General features: G+C 39.8%; 2 protein-coding genes across 3 annotated transcripts in view; one reads left to right on the top strand and one right to left on the bottom strand.

Annotated features, from left to right (window-relative positions):
• The window catches only part of ctnna1 (catenin (cadherin-associated protein), alpha 1), an 83,285-nt gene that overhangs the window by 38,853 nt on the left and 26,399 nt on the right, over positions 1 to 18,033 (bottom strand). For both annotated transcript variants that reach the window (XM_083981301.1, XM_083981302.1), the window contains exons 8-9: positions 6,746 to 6,826; positions 6,337 to 6,489 (exon numbers count right to left, since the gene is read on the bottom strand). In XM_083981301.1, coding sequence (XP_083837427.1) covers positions 6,337 to 6,489; positions 6,746 to 6,826 — 234 coding nt within the window. The remainder of the gene's footprint in view (positions 1 to 6,336; positions 6,490 to 6,745; positions 6,827 to 18,033) is intronic.
• On the top strand, positions 11,654 to 13,271 carry lrrtm2 (leucine rich repeat transmembrane neuronal 2; the record flags this gene model as incomplete). Its single annotated transcript, XM_083981303.1, has 1 exon — positions 11,654 to 13,271. The coding sequence occupies exon 1, from the start codon at positions 11,694 to 11,696 to the stop codon at positions 13,269 to 13,271; it is 1,578 nt and encodes a 525-aa protein (XP_083837429.1). The 5' UTR covers positions 11,654 to 11,693.

Raw genomic sequence — 18,033 nt, 5'->3', positions numbered from 1 at the left:
CTAAATCACAAGGCTGCCAGATTGCCATTACACCCCTGGAATCAGAGAGGGAAATATTCCTGACACTTTCAAAAACCATGCAGTGGAGCGAGAGCTGGAGTGCTGAGGTAGGCAAGTCTTGCTTTGTGGCTGCCAACATTTATGGTTTGCGAGTATATTTTCATGTACTGACCAACAAATCAAGCTCTCCAACAATCATTTCTAAATATTCTTTCATCCTCCAGAATAACATTATGCATCTCATTGTATTGAGAAAAATTTAGGTCAGATACTCATGAAGATTCCCATTGGGTGGTTGGGATGTGCTGGCAACAATACTGAAACAGAATGCCTGGGATGTGAGTAACTGTGCCAAAGTAGGATTATGCAATACACAGAAAATGTGCTGAAACATAATCAATTACAAAGGCAAAAAACAACTGCTGATTCCACTATAGCAGGAATTAGGAATCAAGGGTTAAAAAAAATAGGGTCATTTCAGAAGTTGAAAATATATAACTGTTACAATCATCTTCACAAATGCAAATCCTGGATCTGGGTCACACTACAACATAAACAGTGACCAATATCTTATGTGTTATAGACAAATCCCTAGTTTGACCATAGCATCAAAAACTGTCAGTTATGATCATATGCTGCATTCAAGTTCTACATGTGTTCATAGCTTGTCAGTCAGATTGGGCAAAGCCAAGGCAAAACTTTCCCAAATCAAATTAAGGTTTAGTGCTGACAGCTTCATTGTTAAGAAATAATTATAATTATTTTCATTTCAAAACAAGGTTACAAATACTACTTTTCATTCAACTTGTGTGCTGCACTGATTACTCATGTTTGCCCTTCTGAACTCTGCCGAGTTCTAGGGTCTTAAGATTTAAGCTGGTACATGCTACTATAAAGGCATAGAAATGTGGGGCAAATCTATGTAAATAAGACTCTGGATCACAGAAAAAAAAGAGTTGGTTGTGGAATGCCTCACTGGCTCCAAGAGTGGCAGAGTGGATGAGTATGCCAAGGATCCTCTCCTCCTCAATTGCACAAGATTTGCTTGTAGAATTCTACAATTGTGCTGATGAGGAGCACTTACTCCAGTGTGCTGGTGATGCACTGAAACATTGATATAAACACATCCCACATCAGTATGCAAACACGTGCAGAGACCAGAGGGAGAACCTTCAGTGGCCCCAGAGGACGGGTGAGAGAGCAGGTACATCATGGCAAACTGGCACTTTGCTTTTACTCCATGGTCTTTCACATAGGGTTTTCTCTTGCTCTCCCATGAAACCACTGTGACAGCAGCCATTTTAGAATAAAGGGACTGGAGGAAGCCAAACAAAATAAATTCTATCCATGAGTCAACTGACACCATCCCACTTTTTTTTTTTTTTCCCCCCAAGTATTTTTTGGGGGGCATCTTTTTTTGCCTTTAATGTATAGGAGAGTCAAGAGAGAGACAGGAAATGGGAGGCAGAGAGGGGGAAATGACACGCAGAAGAGGACACTCGGCACGGGATTCGGACCAGGGTCGCCTGCAGTGAGGACTATAGCCACAACACATGCTAAAGCTAAACACCGCCCCACACCATCCCACTTTTAATTCTGCATTATATGATTCAAAGTGTCAGGGGGAGTCAGAATTTTTGAAAACAATTATCACAAGTCTTAATACCTAGTTAAATCCCAGGGTAAAAAATATGAATAACATGCATTTCATTCAGTGACAACAAAAATTAGCAAGGACCAGCACTTACATTCATGCTACCTATGCAGACAAACAAACTTATGGCTGCCTCACATTGTACTATTTTTGTTCTAGCATCTCTTTCACTACAATTCAGTGCACACTGGCTTGGTAGAAGTGCTGTGTGCAACTATGTATAATGTATTGTATTTTATACAGATTAAAATAGATGAGATGACAGAGCGTGTTGTGATCAGAAACATGTACCACCACTGTCTCATTATTCCAAAATTATGCACCAACAGCACGTTCAATGAATCACACTGTGTTTCACATATCATGCAATATAATTTGTTTTCTTCCTCACAAGAAGACTTTAATGCTCAGAAAATGCAGTCAGAAAGCTAAGGAAGTACAGCCAGACGGGGTAGGTACCACGTCGTAAATACTTCCCCTTGCTTGCCAGAAGAGGAAGGAGGACAGGAGGAGAGGAGGGGAAAGGAGGAGACTGTGTTTTGGAGGCTAAATACTTTATGCAATGTCATGATTGTACTAAAGAAAATCAGGGTTAAAATATGTTGCTGCATTTCTTTTACCTCCCTTAGTAAAAAGGTTAGATAAAAGGTCAATTATGCTTAAGAATATCATGTCATTTTTTTTGCCTTATTTTTAACCTTGTGTGTCTTTCATAGATGTACAGTACATATCTGCATGTATGGAAAAAAATATATTTTATCCAGTTTAACATACAAAAAAGTACACTTCCAGATTGAAAGAAATATCTGGCACAAGAAAATTAATTCAAATGTATTTTTGGTATATGATACGTACTATGGATTGCTGTTTACTCAGCAGCCTTTCCAGTTTACTTTCTCGCTCTGCTAACTAAGTGCTGAAATCTCCACAGCATCCAGAGCACACTGGGACCTTTAAGAAGATGGCCTTGAGGTAAAAACACTAAGCTTGGTCTATTTTTTTCTCCTGCTCTTAAGATGATGAATTTCACTGCTTAAACAGCGTACAAACATGAGAAAACCATTAACCCACAAAATTTGGCAACAAATGTCATTATCAACATTTAGTGCCATAGTTTTTGTCCCCAACGTGACATTTGATGAAACCTTGCAATGTGGAGTATCTCAGCCCAACTCCAGAAGACAAACGGCTCCAGTGTCTGTCATAATAAATAATCTTGATTTAAATCAATCAGACATGAGTAGAATTGTATCACTATACAATTTCAAGCCGTTGTTTGATAGCTTTCACAAAGGCCATCAGTAAAATTGTTACGCTTCCAGTACATGAAACCTCTAATTCGGCTTCATTTAATGATATAGACACTAGGTTTCAAAGAATGATGCTCTGACAAATAAGTGTAGAGAAGGGGCCTACAAATGTGGGTCATTCATTATGTTGCTTTACAAGTGTGTGGATGTGTGTGAACTAATGGACCATTTGCCTTTGGGCAGTCTACACTTGCACAACTCATGTCATACAGAGCCTGAGATTGGTGGCACTTTTATGTTCTTACCTTGAATAGACTAATACTATATATTCAGTGTCTTATCTGATAAGTAAACAAACATTTTGTTACTTCCTATTGTGGGCCTTGGAATACCAATCATTTACATTTGTTGTGTTTGGACATGGCTCTTTTCTTGAGCAACCTACAATCCATTCAATACTCTCTTTGCACAATGCATTTGATGGGAAATGTCAAACATTTTCAGTCGGAGGTGAAAGCCGAGAGTCCTACTGTGACTTACCTCTTGCTTAGCTGACTGCATTCATGTTGAATTGTTCTACATGAATATTTTCCATTAGAAATGCACCCAATTGATCTGCTGGCGATTACACAAGGCCGGTTTCCAGCATGATAATCTATGATCTGTGACTGGCCAATCAATCTCATATCAAATTTATAATACTGGTCAAATGTACCCTCCTGTGCCACCACACACAATGGTTACACACACACACACACACACACACACACTTACACATGTGTCATATGCCACAATGAATGCATTCCAGCATCAAACCTTTGCAATTTTATCACAAACAAAAACACAAATTTGGAAGTAATAAGCACCAATCAGCTCACCTGTAATTGACAGTAGTGCATGATTGAAACTGTATTTTTTAAACACAATGTGTTGGTCGATTTACTCATAACGTTCTCACTACACTCAACTCACACAGTCACATCCCTGCCTCAGTTTGCAACAGCAAGAATGAATCAGTGCCTGGCTGCATCTGCTCTGCCTCTACATCGCCTTTGGATGCAATCACGCCTCCTCAGGAATTCATTTAGCATCCGAGCATACCTTAACATTAATTCAGTTGTCTACATTAATGTCCTTCCTTGTGTATGTGTGTTATTATTATCTTGAAATGTTATTTAAATGTGATTATGAATTCCACATAAAGTCTAGTGGGGTCATAATGTGATTTGACTGTTGCCACTGAGAAAAACAAACATTTAATAAAAACATTTCAGATTCCTGGAGGGTTTTTAACCATCAGCAGTGAAAGATTTTAGTACAGTGTTTTGAGTTTTATTAATTACAACACTGTGGTAACAACTACACTAAGCCACCAAGCAGTTTTGAATGTAACCAACTATCAGAGATATGCAGGGATATTTTTTATCTATAATTATAAGGTAATATTCTATAATCTAAAATTGTGTTAACTACATTTGCCATTTGATACCGTGTTTTGTTATCTTAACTTGATTGTTTTCATTAACCTAAGGTCCCCCCTTCAGTGACTTTTTTAAAATCCTTGTTTCAGTTCACTGAACATATGTATCCTCAGTACGGCCATGGGTTATGGTTAGGCCATAAACAATCTGAAGTATATATTTTTCCTTCGATTTCAATGTTTATATTTAAAGCAGAAGTAAGCGATATTTTTGTGTTAATATAAGTCTTAAATAGTTATATCTTCCGACAGCAATCACTTACATAGAGTGTTTGGACCGAAACACGGGTCTCTCAGTCACTCTGCTCTGCTCTGAGCCGAGGAGAAAACTTCTCTCGTATCCTACAAGTTTTATCCAATGAGGAGAGAGAACGGCATGAAGGGCTGTGTGTGCAGCTAAGGGATGCGCCTGAATGTGGTGACAAGACGTTATGGTGCGTTCAAGGCAGCCCGTAACTCGTGTTTTTCCGACCTGTGAAGTCGTACCAGTTCGATCTGGTACGAGTTCACGGTTCGGAAGTTACGAGTGGCCGTTATAGTGACTTTCACAGGTAAAACAGGTCAGAAAAACACAAGTGGGTTGCCTGGAACGCTACAAAGTCGTAAGCCGTGACTTGAAGCTGTAATTTACGGTTTAAAAAGCCTGCCTGGAACACAGCATTAGCCAAAACGACCGGATCGCTTATTTCTGCTTTAATTGCCATATTGAGGTTAGTAGTCTGACACTTACACTGTCCTTTCAATGCACATGTCTTCCTTGTGAGAGGAACTCATCATATCCAACCTCATCCTAGGAAGCATTTTCTTTTAATGGCATTCATGTGTCACATGAGTAATTTTTTTACCATAGCTGTGCAGTTTCATATAATCCATCCAAGTGTTCTAAGCAAAAGTACTATGTGAGCATTAGGGAAGTCCATCAATGTCATGCTCTAGTGCCACTACTGACACTCTGGCCTTCAGGAACTACTTAAGGGTCTTCTCCCCAGTGTGGTCCCCTTTTCCCTCTGATGCTTCAACGGTTTCACCAGTAAATGCTTATGCTGCCCTGCTCTTTCTGAACTAATAGATCCAGCCACACTCATGGTCATCTGCCCATGGGGAGAAGTCACATTCAAATGTCAGCACACGATTCACAGGCATTCTAGAAATTGAAGAAAAGATCACTAATGAGGACAGTGTTTTTTTTTTTTTGTTCGTTTGTTAGCTTGTTGCTCGTCACTTTGCCGTGTGGTTGCATCTGCATCCCTGTTGCTATGTTCACAGCATGGGTGGCATAAAGAACCCTGTCATTAAAAAAAGCGCTGTTTAGATGTGAGAGCAGCTGCAGTAAGGGATAGAAAGCAGGATGCAGTAAGATTTTAAGTATCATTACAGCACACATGGAGTTGGTCAATAAGAAGTCACTCCTTTATCAATCTATCTGTTGTGACAAGGATGACACTTTTTCAGAGCCAGCATTTATCCTCTAGTTGTGGGTCTTTCACAGTTTTAGTTCTGCTTAAAAAATGTGATTTGTTGCTATAACCACAAATGTGGCCTGTTGTCTGTTCACAATAGCATCACAGCATCAGATTATAGTCAGCATTGCCTTCAATTTACAAAATGCTGCTAGACAGTGTTGTGTGTGTGTGTGCCTGTGTGTGAAAGACACACACGCACAAAGTGAAAGACAAAGACAGAAACCGCAAAAAATAATTTCACTGTTTACAGCTTTGTTTTCATTAGGGAAAAAAGATTCCAGATTGCTGTTAATCCTAAAGTTGTATCACAAGGGATTCTGTAAGAACAGAGCCACAGAGAGAAAACAGACGCTGGATGAAGACTGACGTCTACTATAATCTAAAAGTTAAAACGTCCATGACCAATGGGATCAAGGGGAAACATATGAGGTGTGTTATATTTAGGTCATATCAGATTTTGACTGTGACGTTCTCAAAATCCTACATTACCTCGATCAGCTTGTTGGCATGCTCACGGAACACCTGTGCATACTCCTTGACTTCTTTCTCGTTGCCATTCTTGGCAGCTTCAATCAGAACCAAGAGGGGAACATTGGTCTCCAGGAATGAGTCAGAGACATGGTCCATTACAGCTTTACGCAGCTGTGAAGTACAAAAAAAACAAAAAAAACAGCACTGTTACAATAATCCACCCCCTAGGGTATAAATATTGACATCTTACAGTTTGCTGACCTGACTACATAGCATAACTTCCATTCATTTATAAGATAAACACACCAGCTTCAACAAGACAATAGCTGGTAAACTATATTAAAGAAGTTGAAGATATAATGGACAAATAATTCAGGTAGAAAAAAAAACAACCAAAAAACCAAAACAAAACAAACATAGCACAAACCTGTCTGCGAAGGTCTCTGGTCTTCTTTGTCATCCTGTCGATGGCTGTGTTCAGAGCATCACTTCTGTCCTTTCTTCCTGCCTGAAACATAAACATGAAAGAGGAGTTAGCATAGTGGCAGCAGTTTCAAACATATCCACTGTGGATACTTACGGACATTCTGCTGAGGGAAAATGGCAATGTATTGAATCAATATTCAGCTTTTTTTTTTTTATATATAAAACAAATGTTTTGCAGATAAATGACCTGATCCATTTCTGATCCTTTTATTTATTGTAAACCATTGTGCTCTTGGTGGACCAGCTGTCAAAAGTGCCCCAGTGCTCTCTGTTAAAACACTGGAATCATTTTGCAACTCGTGGCATTGCGAGAGGACCATGGAGCACACAAACAAACAAAAGGCCAACAGTTTCAATTAATAATATACACACACTGAAAGCATGTATCAGTAAAAGGAACAGCTGCTTCGGGTTATAAAAAACAAAAACAACAACAACTGATTTGCATCTGTATCAGTGCAATATTCCATGGGCAAATGTTAAAAGTGCTGCTGTTGTTTGCAAACTGCATTTACATCTGGAATGTAATGCCATAATTAATTCATGGACAGATAAAGAAAGGGTACCGTATCTAAATCCTGTCCTAGCCGTTTCATTACTGCAGCTCTGTTCATCAGTCAGTGTTTCCTATACATAGACCAATGTGTGGCGCAGCGCCACAGAATCAAGACCACGCGCCACAAACTGATTCAATTTTTTTCCTCTCAACACAATATCGTCGGACGGTACCTATTTGCCTTATTATTCTTAATTAATTTGCCTATCCAGTTGCGTAACTAAATTTGTAGTAAGTAGTAATTTATTTGTATACGTCAATAACATTCACATTTTTATGGGCCCTGGAGACAAAGAGGTGAAAAAGAGAAAGAAAAGACCGAAAGAAGAAAAAGACTTCCTAACATTACCACCAAGCAAAAATACTCCAACCGTGTTTGCAGAAAGGTTGACATGCTGACAATCATGTCCGAATTTTCAAATACCTGTGTTCTCTCCTTCAACTCTTCAATCTGAGACCACTGTTTTACCACATCTCCCCTTATGGCTGTGAAACACACTCACTTGTAGACCATTTGTGGATGGACACTTACTTGGACTTAATGAGTAAAATGTAGCTGTACAAACATTAATTGCTGTTGACGCCAATGACAGTTTATGGTAAAGCTGAAAGCATTCAAATATCTTCTCCACATTTACATTTTTCTCATCTTCAATGTGGTTAAATGTGTAATCTGTGTACAGTAACACTTCAACACCACTGGCAGTTGTCACAGTTAAGCACTAGGCAGGAGTTAAAGCTCTAACCACTGCTCCCCACTGAGAGCAGAGCGATGTTCAGTCACATTCTGCAAACTGCTCAAGCAAAAATTGAACATCTAAAACTTTCAGGAGGGGTGGAGTGAACAAGAGGACGAGAGGGTGAGAGACAGACAGATAGATAGACGGACAGATACTAGAGAATTTTAAAATTAGATGAACTGGCAAGAGAAACAAAAAAAAGGCAAAGATCCAGCTGGACTCTGGGCTGTTCATCTCCCTTATAATGCTTAAATCTACTGCGACATAACGCCATAGACGGTGGTGGCACTGACCTATCCCATCCCCCACTGCCCTTTGCCCATTGGGGGGTTGTGTACATAGTTATGGGCTGGGGAGCTCCAACGGCACTAATCCCCTGTGATTTTGTGCCGACTGGATGCGGTGGCGTGGTAGGGCTTTAGTGTGCTCTGCCCCTACTTTCTCAATCCTATTTCATTCATGCCTAGCCCATATTTCATTTCCATGCCAGAGGGTTCTAAAGCACTTCTTCAGGTGCTTATTATGGAAGCAGTTTCTCTGCGGCATCTTTTATGATACTCAAGTGAGTCTCTATCCATCTCCTTCAGGACAGATTTAGGAACATCCCTTCTCTACAAAACCACTAGTCCACTGGATTATAGAAAAATTCAAATGGAAATAAAGTATGCTCCAAAACTCAAATGATCACTGAGCTCAGTGATATTGCTTTTTGATATTTCTGCAAGTTCAGTTAATTGGATGTCCATTTCTAATTTTAGATTTTTTTTTTTCTTCTTATAAAATGCTTTTTAAAACAGCTTGAATCCAAATAGAAAGCCAGCTAACACCCATCAAAAGGAAGGAATATCCATCATGCCCCTGGAGAGGTAAGCATTTTTTCCCCATGTTTTCCACTCTCACATTGTACAGAGGAGTCCCAGTGAGACATGTAGTCTGCCACAATAAATGTGGAGAATGACAGCAGCATGCTGGTCAGCTGACCTGGAAAATCACAGCCAGATGTATGTTACACCATCTTACAGCCTGAGAATTATGTTAGAAAATTAATTAGGGGGACATATTTGGTAATAAGAATTTTCAGGTTATTTTCAGAGTTCAGTGATTTGTGATGCAAGTTTGCACTTGAGTATAAACATTTCAATTACAATGAATAATAAATAAAAAAGTTGCAGTCACAGGGAGAATTTAATTATTTGCTTTTGTTAAGCACAACTGTCTGAAAAGTGCAACAACAGTTATAATCCAAATCAAATAACATCACCATGAGTTAATCAACAATCAAGGCAGGGAGGGGTGCAGCTGAGGTCATAATCAAGTAAAAGATGCTTAGCAAAGTCAAGATATGGGGTGGATCATATTTATAGTACAGATCCTAGAGAACGGATTAGATAGATATGGCTTTAAATTTAGTGCATTGCAATTACCTTCACATCATCTCCTCCCACGTTAAATAATTAAGAAAAAGTCTGCATTTTCATGCAGTGCAGCACAGACATCACATTCTGTTAAGCACTCTAAAGGCTTCTCAAATGCAACCTCCTTTTAACAAAACCACAAATCATATCCATTTGCTCAATGTCAAAAAAAATATATTGTTAGCACCATTTTAGTTACTTTGATCTCACCTCATGGATCACACCATCAAGCAAGTATTCAGCCCTGTCTATTAGATTTTAAAAGCTAGACTAATTTAACTTCTGAGCAGCTGGCCATACATCATATGGCAGTGCTCAAAAATTAAAGCACTGCACTCAGGATATGTAAATTATGAATATAAGCCAGACACCCTATGTTAGCGCGGCAACAGCATACTCCTATGGCAATGCAACACACCTTTGTTCATCACTCCATGTCATCTTGAGCCACATGTTACAAACTAAAATTTGCTTTGTTGTGGTGTTTTGTTTATTTCTCAAATATATTTTCATATATAGCACATAGTGTAGAACAACGGCAAGGCGAGGCTAAGATTTACAGCTGTGGTTAATTTCAACAGCAAGCTGCCGCAACACGTTCAAGATATCAATATTCCGATGGTGACGAGTCAGTGGGAGGGAAGGGGGGGGGGGGGGGTGCCAGAGGGAGGTGGAGGAAGACTGAGGTGCACAAGCAGTGTGTATGAGGCAGAGAGCAAGTGACTGAGGGTGTTTGTGTGAGTGGGAGGGAAAAAGAGAGAGAGAAACAGTAGTGATGATCGACGCCAGGCTGCCACCACTCTGTAGCAGTGAGTGGCTGCAACAAAAAGCTCAGAATAACATCCCTGACTCCCTGCTCTGCTTTTTTCTCTCTCCCTGCGTCTCAGCTAGCAGACGAGGGCTCCGCTCACAGCTCTGCAGAGGCTATGCTGAGACTGAGCCGGCATCGGAAGCAGGATCTCTGGCTGCCATCAACAAGTTAGGGTTGGAAGAGCACAGCCATGAAACAGGAACGCTTGATCTTCAATTAACCATTTGAGCTGACATCATTGCGGTGGAAGGGAAACAAAAGGGTAAAAAAAAGAAAAAGAAAAAAAGGAGGAGGGGGGGGTCTGTTCACTGGAGTCGCTCTGGATGCAACTGATCAACTTAAAAAAAATATATCAATATTTGTTTCAAGGATCCGTGGGATGAAAGAAAAGATTCAACCCTTTCTTTGAGCTTGGATTTTAAAGGGCTCTGAGCAAAACAACAGGAATAAACAAAATCTTGGGACATGGAATTTCATATTTTGTTTCATTTGGGTGGACTCAGAATTGCTTTATTTCCAAAGAGGCTGATTCCTTTTGTGCTTACTCAAAAGGGTTTTTTCCCTTTGGATTTTTCTTCCATCTGGTTGCTCCAAGAGTCTGCGGAAAAGGACAGTTGAATGCAGCCTCCGATGTGCACAAAAGAATGGGTAAGTTAGCCCCTTTATAAGGCAGGTCGGGACATGAATAGGGAATACTAAGAGCAAGGGAGGCTGAGGACTAAAAGCTCTTCAGCCTAGTCTATTTACTGCAATTGTCCTTCATTTTTCCTTCTCGACTGACGCATGAGTTGTGATTATATACTTTTTAAATATCAGCAGTATTCTATGGCAGATGTCTTGAGTGATGAAAAAAACTTGATTGTTTTTTTAAGAAAGAAAGTTAAAAAATTCAAGGAATAACAGCATAACCAAGCTTCCCGAAAATGAAAAAGACACAGCATAAATGACCAATGACAGTAATCAGCAGAAATTTAGTATTTAAATTATTCAATTACAGAGCATGCAAAAAAAAAAAAAAAAAAGACCAAATACATACACCAAAATTGAGACCAGCTCATGATATATTTGATAATTAAATGCTAAATTAAATCCACGACGATCCATTAAACCTAAGCTCGAAGCAGTTATGTTTGTCAAAGTTGTCAATGTAGAATTCTTAAACTGGCGTATGTATGGAGAACAGTAAGAGCAGCCAAAAAAAAAAAAAAAAACACAATCACCACCATGAATTAGTAATAAGTGCTCTGCAGAGATTAGCTTTCCCACCCCACAGTTCATTTTCTTATCTTTGAACCCACCCAGGTTTCCATTCAAGGTGGCCATTGGTGGGACCTGCACCAGCGGCTCTGTGTCTGTGTGTGATCAGCATGCTCCTCGTGTGCCTGCTGCCTCCTGCATCGTGCACAACCTGCCCTCAAAAATGCCGCTGTGAGGACCTGCAGTTCTACTGCGACACCCAGGGGCTTCAGGCACCCCCAGATGGCGTGGACAAGGGGGCCCTGGGGTTGTCACTACGCCACAATAGTATCACTGAGCTCAGCCCTGATCAATTCTATGGATTCAGCCAGCTGACCTGGCTACATCTAGACCACAACCAGATTACCACCGTACAAGAGGATGCCTTTCAAGGGCTCTACAAACTAAAGGATCTCAACCTGAGCTCCAATCGTATCACCAAGTTGCCCAACACAACCTTCATCCACCTCATCAACCTCCAGATACTGGACCTGTCCTTCAATCAGATGACTTCATTGGAACCAGAACTTTTTCATGGACTGAGGAAGCTCCAGATACTCCATCTTCGCTCCAATTTACTTCGCACCACACCTGTTCGGGCATTCTGGGACTGCCGCAGCCTGGAATATCTGGGCCTGAGTAGCAACCGTCTACGGAGTCTGGCTCGCAATGGATTTGCTGGGCTCATTAAGCTTAAAGAGCTCCACTTGGAGCACAATCAACTGACCAAGATCAACTTGGCTCATTTCCCTCGCCTTGTTGCCCTGCAGTTTCTATATCTGCAATGGAACAAGATCAGCAACCTCACATGTGGCATGGAGTGGACCTGGACCACTTTAGAGAAGCTGGACCTCACAGGGAATGAAATTCGTGTCCTGACCGCAGATGTGTTTCAAACGCTGCCAAATTTAAAGATTTTGCTGCTGGATAACAACAAACTAAGCAGTCTGGATCCCCAAGTCATGGATATGTGGCAGTCTCTGGGTACCATTGGGCTATCCAGCAACCTTTGGGAATGTACCAAAAGGATTTGCTCTCTGGCCACTTGGCTAAGCACCTTTAAGGGAAGGTGGGAACACTCCATTCTCTGCCATAATCCTGAATATGCCCAAGGTGAGGAGATACTTGATGCCGTTTATGGATTCCAGCTTTGCCAGAATTTTTCAGCACCAGTTGTTCAGACCATTAGTACAACCACAGACGCTACTACAGCTGCAGAGATCACAAGCTCCTTGTTTGGGATTATGCAGCCAACCCCCACGCAGGACTATGCAGAGTATTTTGGGAGCTTTACCACAGTCACTACCACAACAACCACAACACAAACACCACGCACTGCTCCAACAACTACTGCTACATTCGAAGAGTCAGCTGTAACGGACGATTTCGCAGCAATGGACAACACTGTTATGACTCATAGGGTTATCATTGGAACTATGGCCCTTCTATTTTCATTCTTTTTCATCATTTTTGTTGTGTATATCTCACGGAAGTGCTGCCCTCCCACCCTGCGTCGGATACGCCACTGTTCGGCTATACAGAACCGCAGACAGATGAGGACCCAGCAGCGGCAGCCTATGGCAGATCTAGCTACACAGGTACCCTATAATGAGTATGAGCCCAGCCATGAAGAAGGGGCACTCGTGATCATCAACGGCTATGGGCAGTGCAAGTGTCAGCAACTGCCTTACAAAGAGTGTGAAGTATGAACTCTTATTTATTCCTAGAGCATAGGGTTTGCCATTTGACCATTTCAGATGATACAGGGTTTGCTTTTTTGATTTTTTTTTTCCAGTTAATGTAAAAAGCATAATTTCTACAAGTGAGATTTGAGAATATGTGAGAAATGTTGAATGCTACAATGACAGAGGTTGGACATGGCAGTTTAGGGATGAGGTAGAGATAGTTACAAATTTATTTTTCTATGAATGCAACGTTGTTCATATCAGGCAAGGGGGCAATCATTTTAAACAAAAAATTGTAAACTGTGAGATTTGTCTCCACATTGTCTCTATATTCTGCAGCCCAGAGAAAATACTTAGCCAAATGGCCCTCTGCTAACAGAATACATTAAGTGGAGAAATGTGATTTATGTCTTATTTCTTTTACAAAGTAAATATTTGAAATTATGTGTCTAAATGCACCACAGACACTGTAAGCCAATCACTTAATCACTGGGGCAAATGAATTGGATCAGTTATCAGAACGTCTTTGATTTACAGTTTCATTGTTTTAGAAGTACACATTATACATAATGATACATTAAAGGAGACTGAGACCAAACTCAAACCCTGAATATGAGTGGAAAATAAATGTCATTATTATCATTATTAGATTACAAATAAAACAGATCCTCTCTTGAGGAAGGAGGAACCCTAAAAATGTATCCAGTATACATTAATGGAATTACTTTTGCCAAATCAGAAATCGGTCAACTAGGCAAGCCTATAAACTTTCATCAGATCAAAGGGCTCTGAGTGTTTCCAGTTTTAGAATTTATTTGGACAGCTCACCCCACAAAAATGCTGACCTTAGTATGAGGAGGATTTTTTTGTTTTTTTAATTTTGGGTTTCTTCCAAAAAAAATTCTCACTGCAAATACAAGTAAAAGTGTATAATGATTGAGGAGACTGTCGGAATGGTAAATTTATGTTCAATTATATAAATTGGAAAAATGACCTCTTTAATCAGACGTTAACTCGTAATTGAAATGCTGTTTTGCAGCTGACTCTCAAATGTCGGAGATTGGGGCTCCAACCCATGAGGGCCAACTGACACAAATAGATTCTCAACCTATGAAACACTGAGCACTGGTCGCCTGTAGTTAATCTTCAATACGCTACACTGCTTAGAGAAACGAATAGATGTCCTCCTCACCTTGGACATCACGTACAAAATTATTAAATGTTCCATGATTTGCACATGGATTCCCAGCATCCAAATGCAATGCACACTGTGACCATATTATTTCCGACAAATTCACCTTGTAAGTACAGTTTTTTGATCTGCTATTGTAAACAAGGATCGATATACAGACAAGTTAGTGTGAGATGTGAGGGTTGTGAGTGAAAGGGTAATGAACAGCGCAAATGCCAGATAGGAGAGCATTTCACTCTGAAAATAAAACCATTCTCAGTAGCCCAGGCTCTTTACTGCTTACACTCTAATCAGGACTGACAGGCTCAAGATTGAACCAATTAAGGCAAGGCAAAAATAATCTAATATTCTGTCACCCACACCAGTGATCCAGCAACATTTAGCTTGTTCAGCCACTCAAAAATAGTTCTAGTAGAATCATCCTCCACACCATACAAAATCACTGAAGCCTTTATTTTGAGACACTGTTCTTGTTAGGGATACTGAGTTGTCATTTACGGTCTTAAAATGTAGTTAGGGTGAATAATAAATATCAAAGCAGTTCCTTGGTAAGCAGTCACAAGTGACAAGTTAAACTGTGGTCAATACCCTGAAAGCAAATGGAGATTCAGTGATAAGCAAACAGCAAGCCTGGGTCAGGACACATTTGTATGCAGCAGGGAGAGGATGTGCATTAGCATCAGACTAAAGCTGCTGCCGCAGCTCCGCACTTCTTTGTGTTCAGTTTGGTGGTGGGGGCAGGGTGAAAGAGAGAGGAATTGATGGGACGATGGAGAGGGGCAACTATGGGGTAATGTCATAGTTTATCAAAACCAATGAGCATCTCTCTGGCTAAGTAATGGTAGTGAAGAATAGAATGATGAATATTGACTGATAGCACATTGGGCTTGAAATATACACTGACCAATAGCAGCAGCAGTTTTCCTACTAGAGAAGTGATGAGCTGCCCAGTGTTACAAAAGTAAAAATCCAAGTAAAATTCTTTACATCGGAAATCAACTTGTTCAACAATGTTAAACAAAGTCCATTCAGAAGACAGCAAGATGTTTCTGAGAGCATAGCATTTTAAAAGTGAGATGTTTGGTTTTGAGCAATTAAAAAGCAGTTGGTTGGCTAGTGCCCCCTAGAGGTAGCCAGGGGGTACACTTTCTGGCTTTGTCTCACGAGAGCCTGCCAAATTTGGCTTCAAACTTCTAAATGAATGTTTGTGTCAATGTTTCTCTGCACATGCTCCTAGGATGCCTACAACATCATCTCAGAAAGCGTGTAAACCAAAAATTGTTCCACCTCACATTTTAATTAAATGGAAAAACATTTCAGACACCGATCATACTTTTTTCCAAAGCTAAGCACCTCCACTTTGTTTCTAATTTTATTTTCTTCCAGCTTCGCACTGCTTTTACTGTTGCCCTTCTAATCTGTCTTGCATGTTCAAAAGTCAAATTGAGTTGAATATTTCTTATTGTCATACAGTAAACATTATGGAGAACTCATCTTTGATAACACAGAAATGGGGATGTATGTGAAATTCCTATGAAGTTCTGTCAATCATTTGACATTTCACTGTTTAAGACAAAGGTTGTACTAAGTGACTGAAAATCCACAAAATTTGTAGAAATATGCATCCCTTTGCACTCTGGCTCTTTGTAAACTGTTTTTGTTTCCTCTTGTCATCCTCTAGTCCTGGTCCCCACCCTGCCTAAAAATAAAAATAGAAAAAACAAGTGAATCAATCCCCTCTCTCTTACCCAACCTCTTTGTGCAAAATGGATGCTTTTCTCTTCCCATTTTCCTTTTGTATTGTAATATGTACAATTTCATATCTGTATAGTGGATAAGATGTGCCAAACTGAAAAAAAAGAAGAAAAAAAACACCCCTCCCCTCTCAAAACATATATTTTTTAAATAAAATGGTTATAATTTACACAGTGTTTGCTAAATGATGGGTGCTCACAACATGGTTTGGTCTTTCATCACATTTTGGTTCAATGTTTAAATCCGTAGCTCAACGTTTAAGCCCAACACTTGACATACAAAAAAGTATTCTGTGAAACTTCATGAAGTATGTCAATTGTGACAAATATAAATTTTCTATAATGTGTGCAGAAAAAATTTTCATCACTATAACTACAATGATTTGTTCAAGTCCATTACTTGTTTCCCAGTAGACAGCAGTTGCTACATCGATGAGATCATCAAGTCAATGTGATTTTGAAAAAGACAATCTTTCATTGTTCCGTAGAACTCATGTTTCACTAAACCTGGAAAGACACTTTACTTATTGGACCACCCAAAGCAAATGAGCAGATCAAAACTACAGTACTCCCTCATAGAACTGGGGTCCAGAGACAAGCAGTAAAATCCTACCTTCAGGTCAACTGATGCTGGGTTTTTACAGGTATGAATGGGAATATTCAAATAAAAGAATGATAAATATATTTTATAATGACTTGGTTAGGTTCATTGGTTTCAGAAAAGAGTGACAAATTAACATCAAAAAAGCACTCTAGGCACTTAGAAACCAAGATGTAACAACGCTACCTCGCAGGTGTCAAACTAATAGTACCAAAAACAGAGAAAAATTAAATCTTAAAGCAGAAGTAAGCGATCCGGTCGTTTTGGCTAATGCTGCGTTCCAGGCAGGCTTTTGTAACCGTAAATTACAGCTTCAAGTCACAGCTTACGACTTTGTAGCGTTCCAGGCAACCCACTCGTGTTTTTCCGACCTGTTTTACCTGTGAAAGTCACTATAACGGCCACTCGTAACTTCCGACCCGTGAACTCGTACCAGATCGAACTGGTACGACTTCACAGGTCGGAAAAACACGAGTTACGAGTTGCCTTGAACGCACCATAACAGTCCTCGTCCCTACGTCACCACATTCACGGCGTCCCTTGGCTGCACACACAGCCCTGCATGCCGTTCTCTCTCCTCATTGGATAAAAACTGTAGGATACGAGAAATGTCTTCTCCTCGGCTCAGAGCAGAGCAGAGTGACTGACAGACCCGTGTTTCGGTCCAAACACTCTATGTAAGTGATTGCTGTCGGAAGATATAACTATTTAAGACTTATATTAACACAAATATATCACTTACTTCTGCTTTAATATTTTAGGAGATAAAAGCAGAACATGTTTGGACACATTTTGGCTGATATTCTATATCAAATAATTGATTAAGTGTCTCTCCATTTCTGCTCTACTTCAAAAGCTAGGTTAGGCATGCAATGAAAAACAACACTGTGAGAAATGTCACAGACATCAACATTTAGATAGCATTTAAGATTACAAATTCAGTGCCGAGTGCTTGCACAGAGAACTAGCTTAATGCTCGAATGAACTACATTTTTATGATGTCTTGCAATATAGCAATACACTGTTTTTACATAAATCTGCATTTTTGGACAAATAGACTATTCAACACTGACATACTATCATTTTTGTTCTTTTAACTGACTAGACATTTTAAGAAATTGAAACAACATTTTCTTGATTTAGGTACTGTGAGGCAAGCAACACCTTTTATTTCAGTTGGCTGTTGAGAATATTCGTTGATTAGAAAGCCCATTGGTGTTTCAGAGCAAGGAGGTTAAA

Source organism: Trachurus trachurus, assembly GCF_905171665.1.
Source record: "Trachurus trachurus genome assembly, chromosome: 10".
Taxonomy (NCBI): Eukaryota; Metazoa; Chordata; class Actinopteri; order Carangiformes; family Carangidae; genus Trachurus; species Trachurus trachurus.
This window is presented reverse-complemented; position numbering and strand designations above follow the sequence as displayed.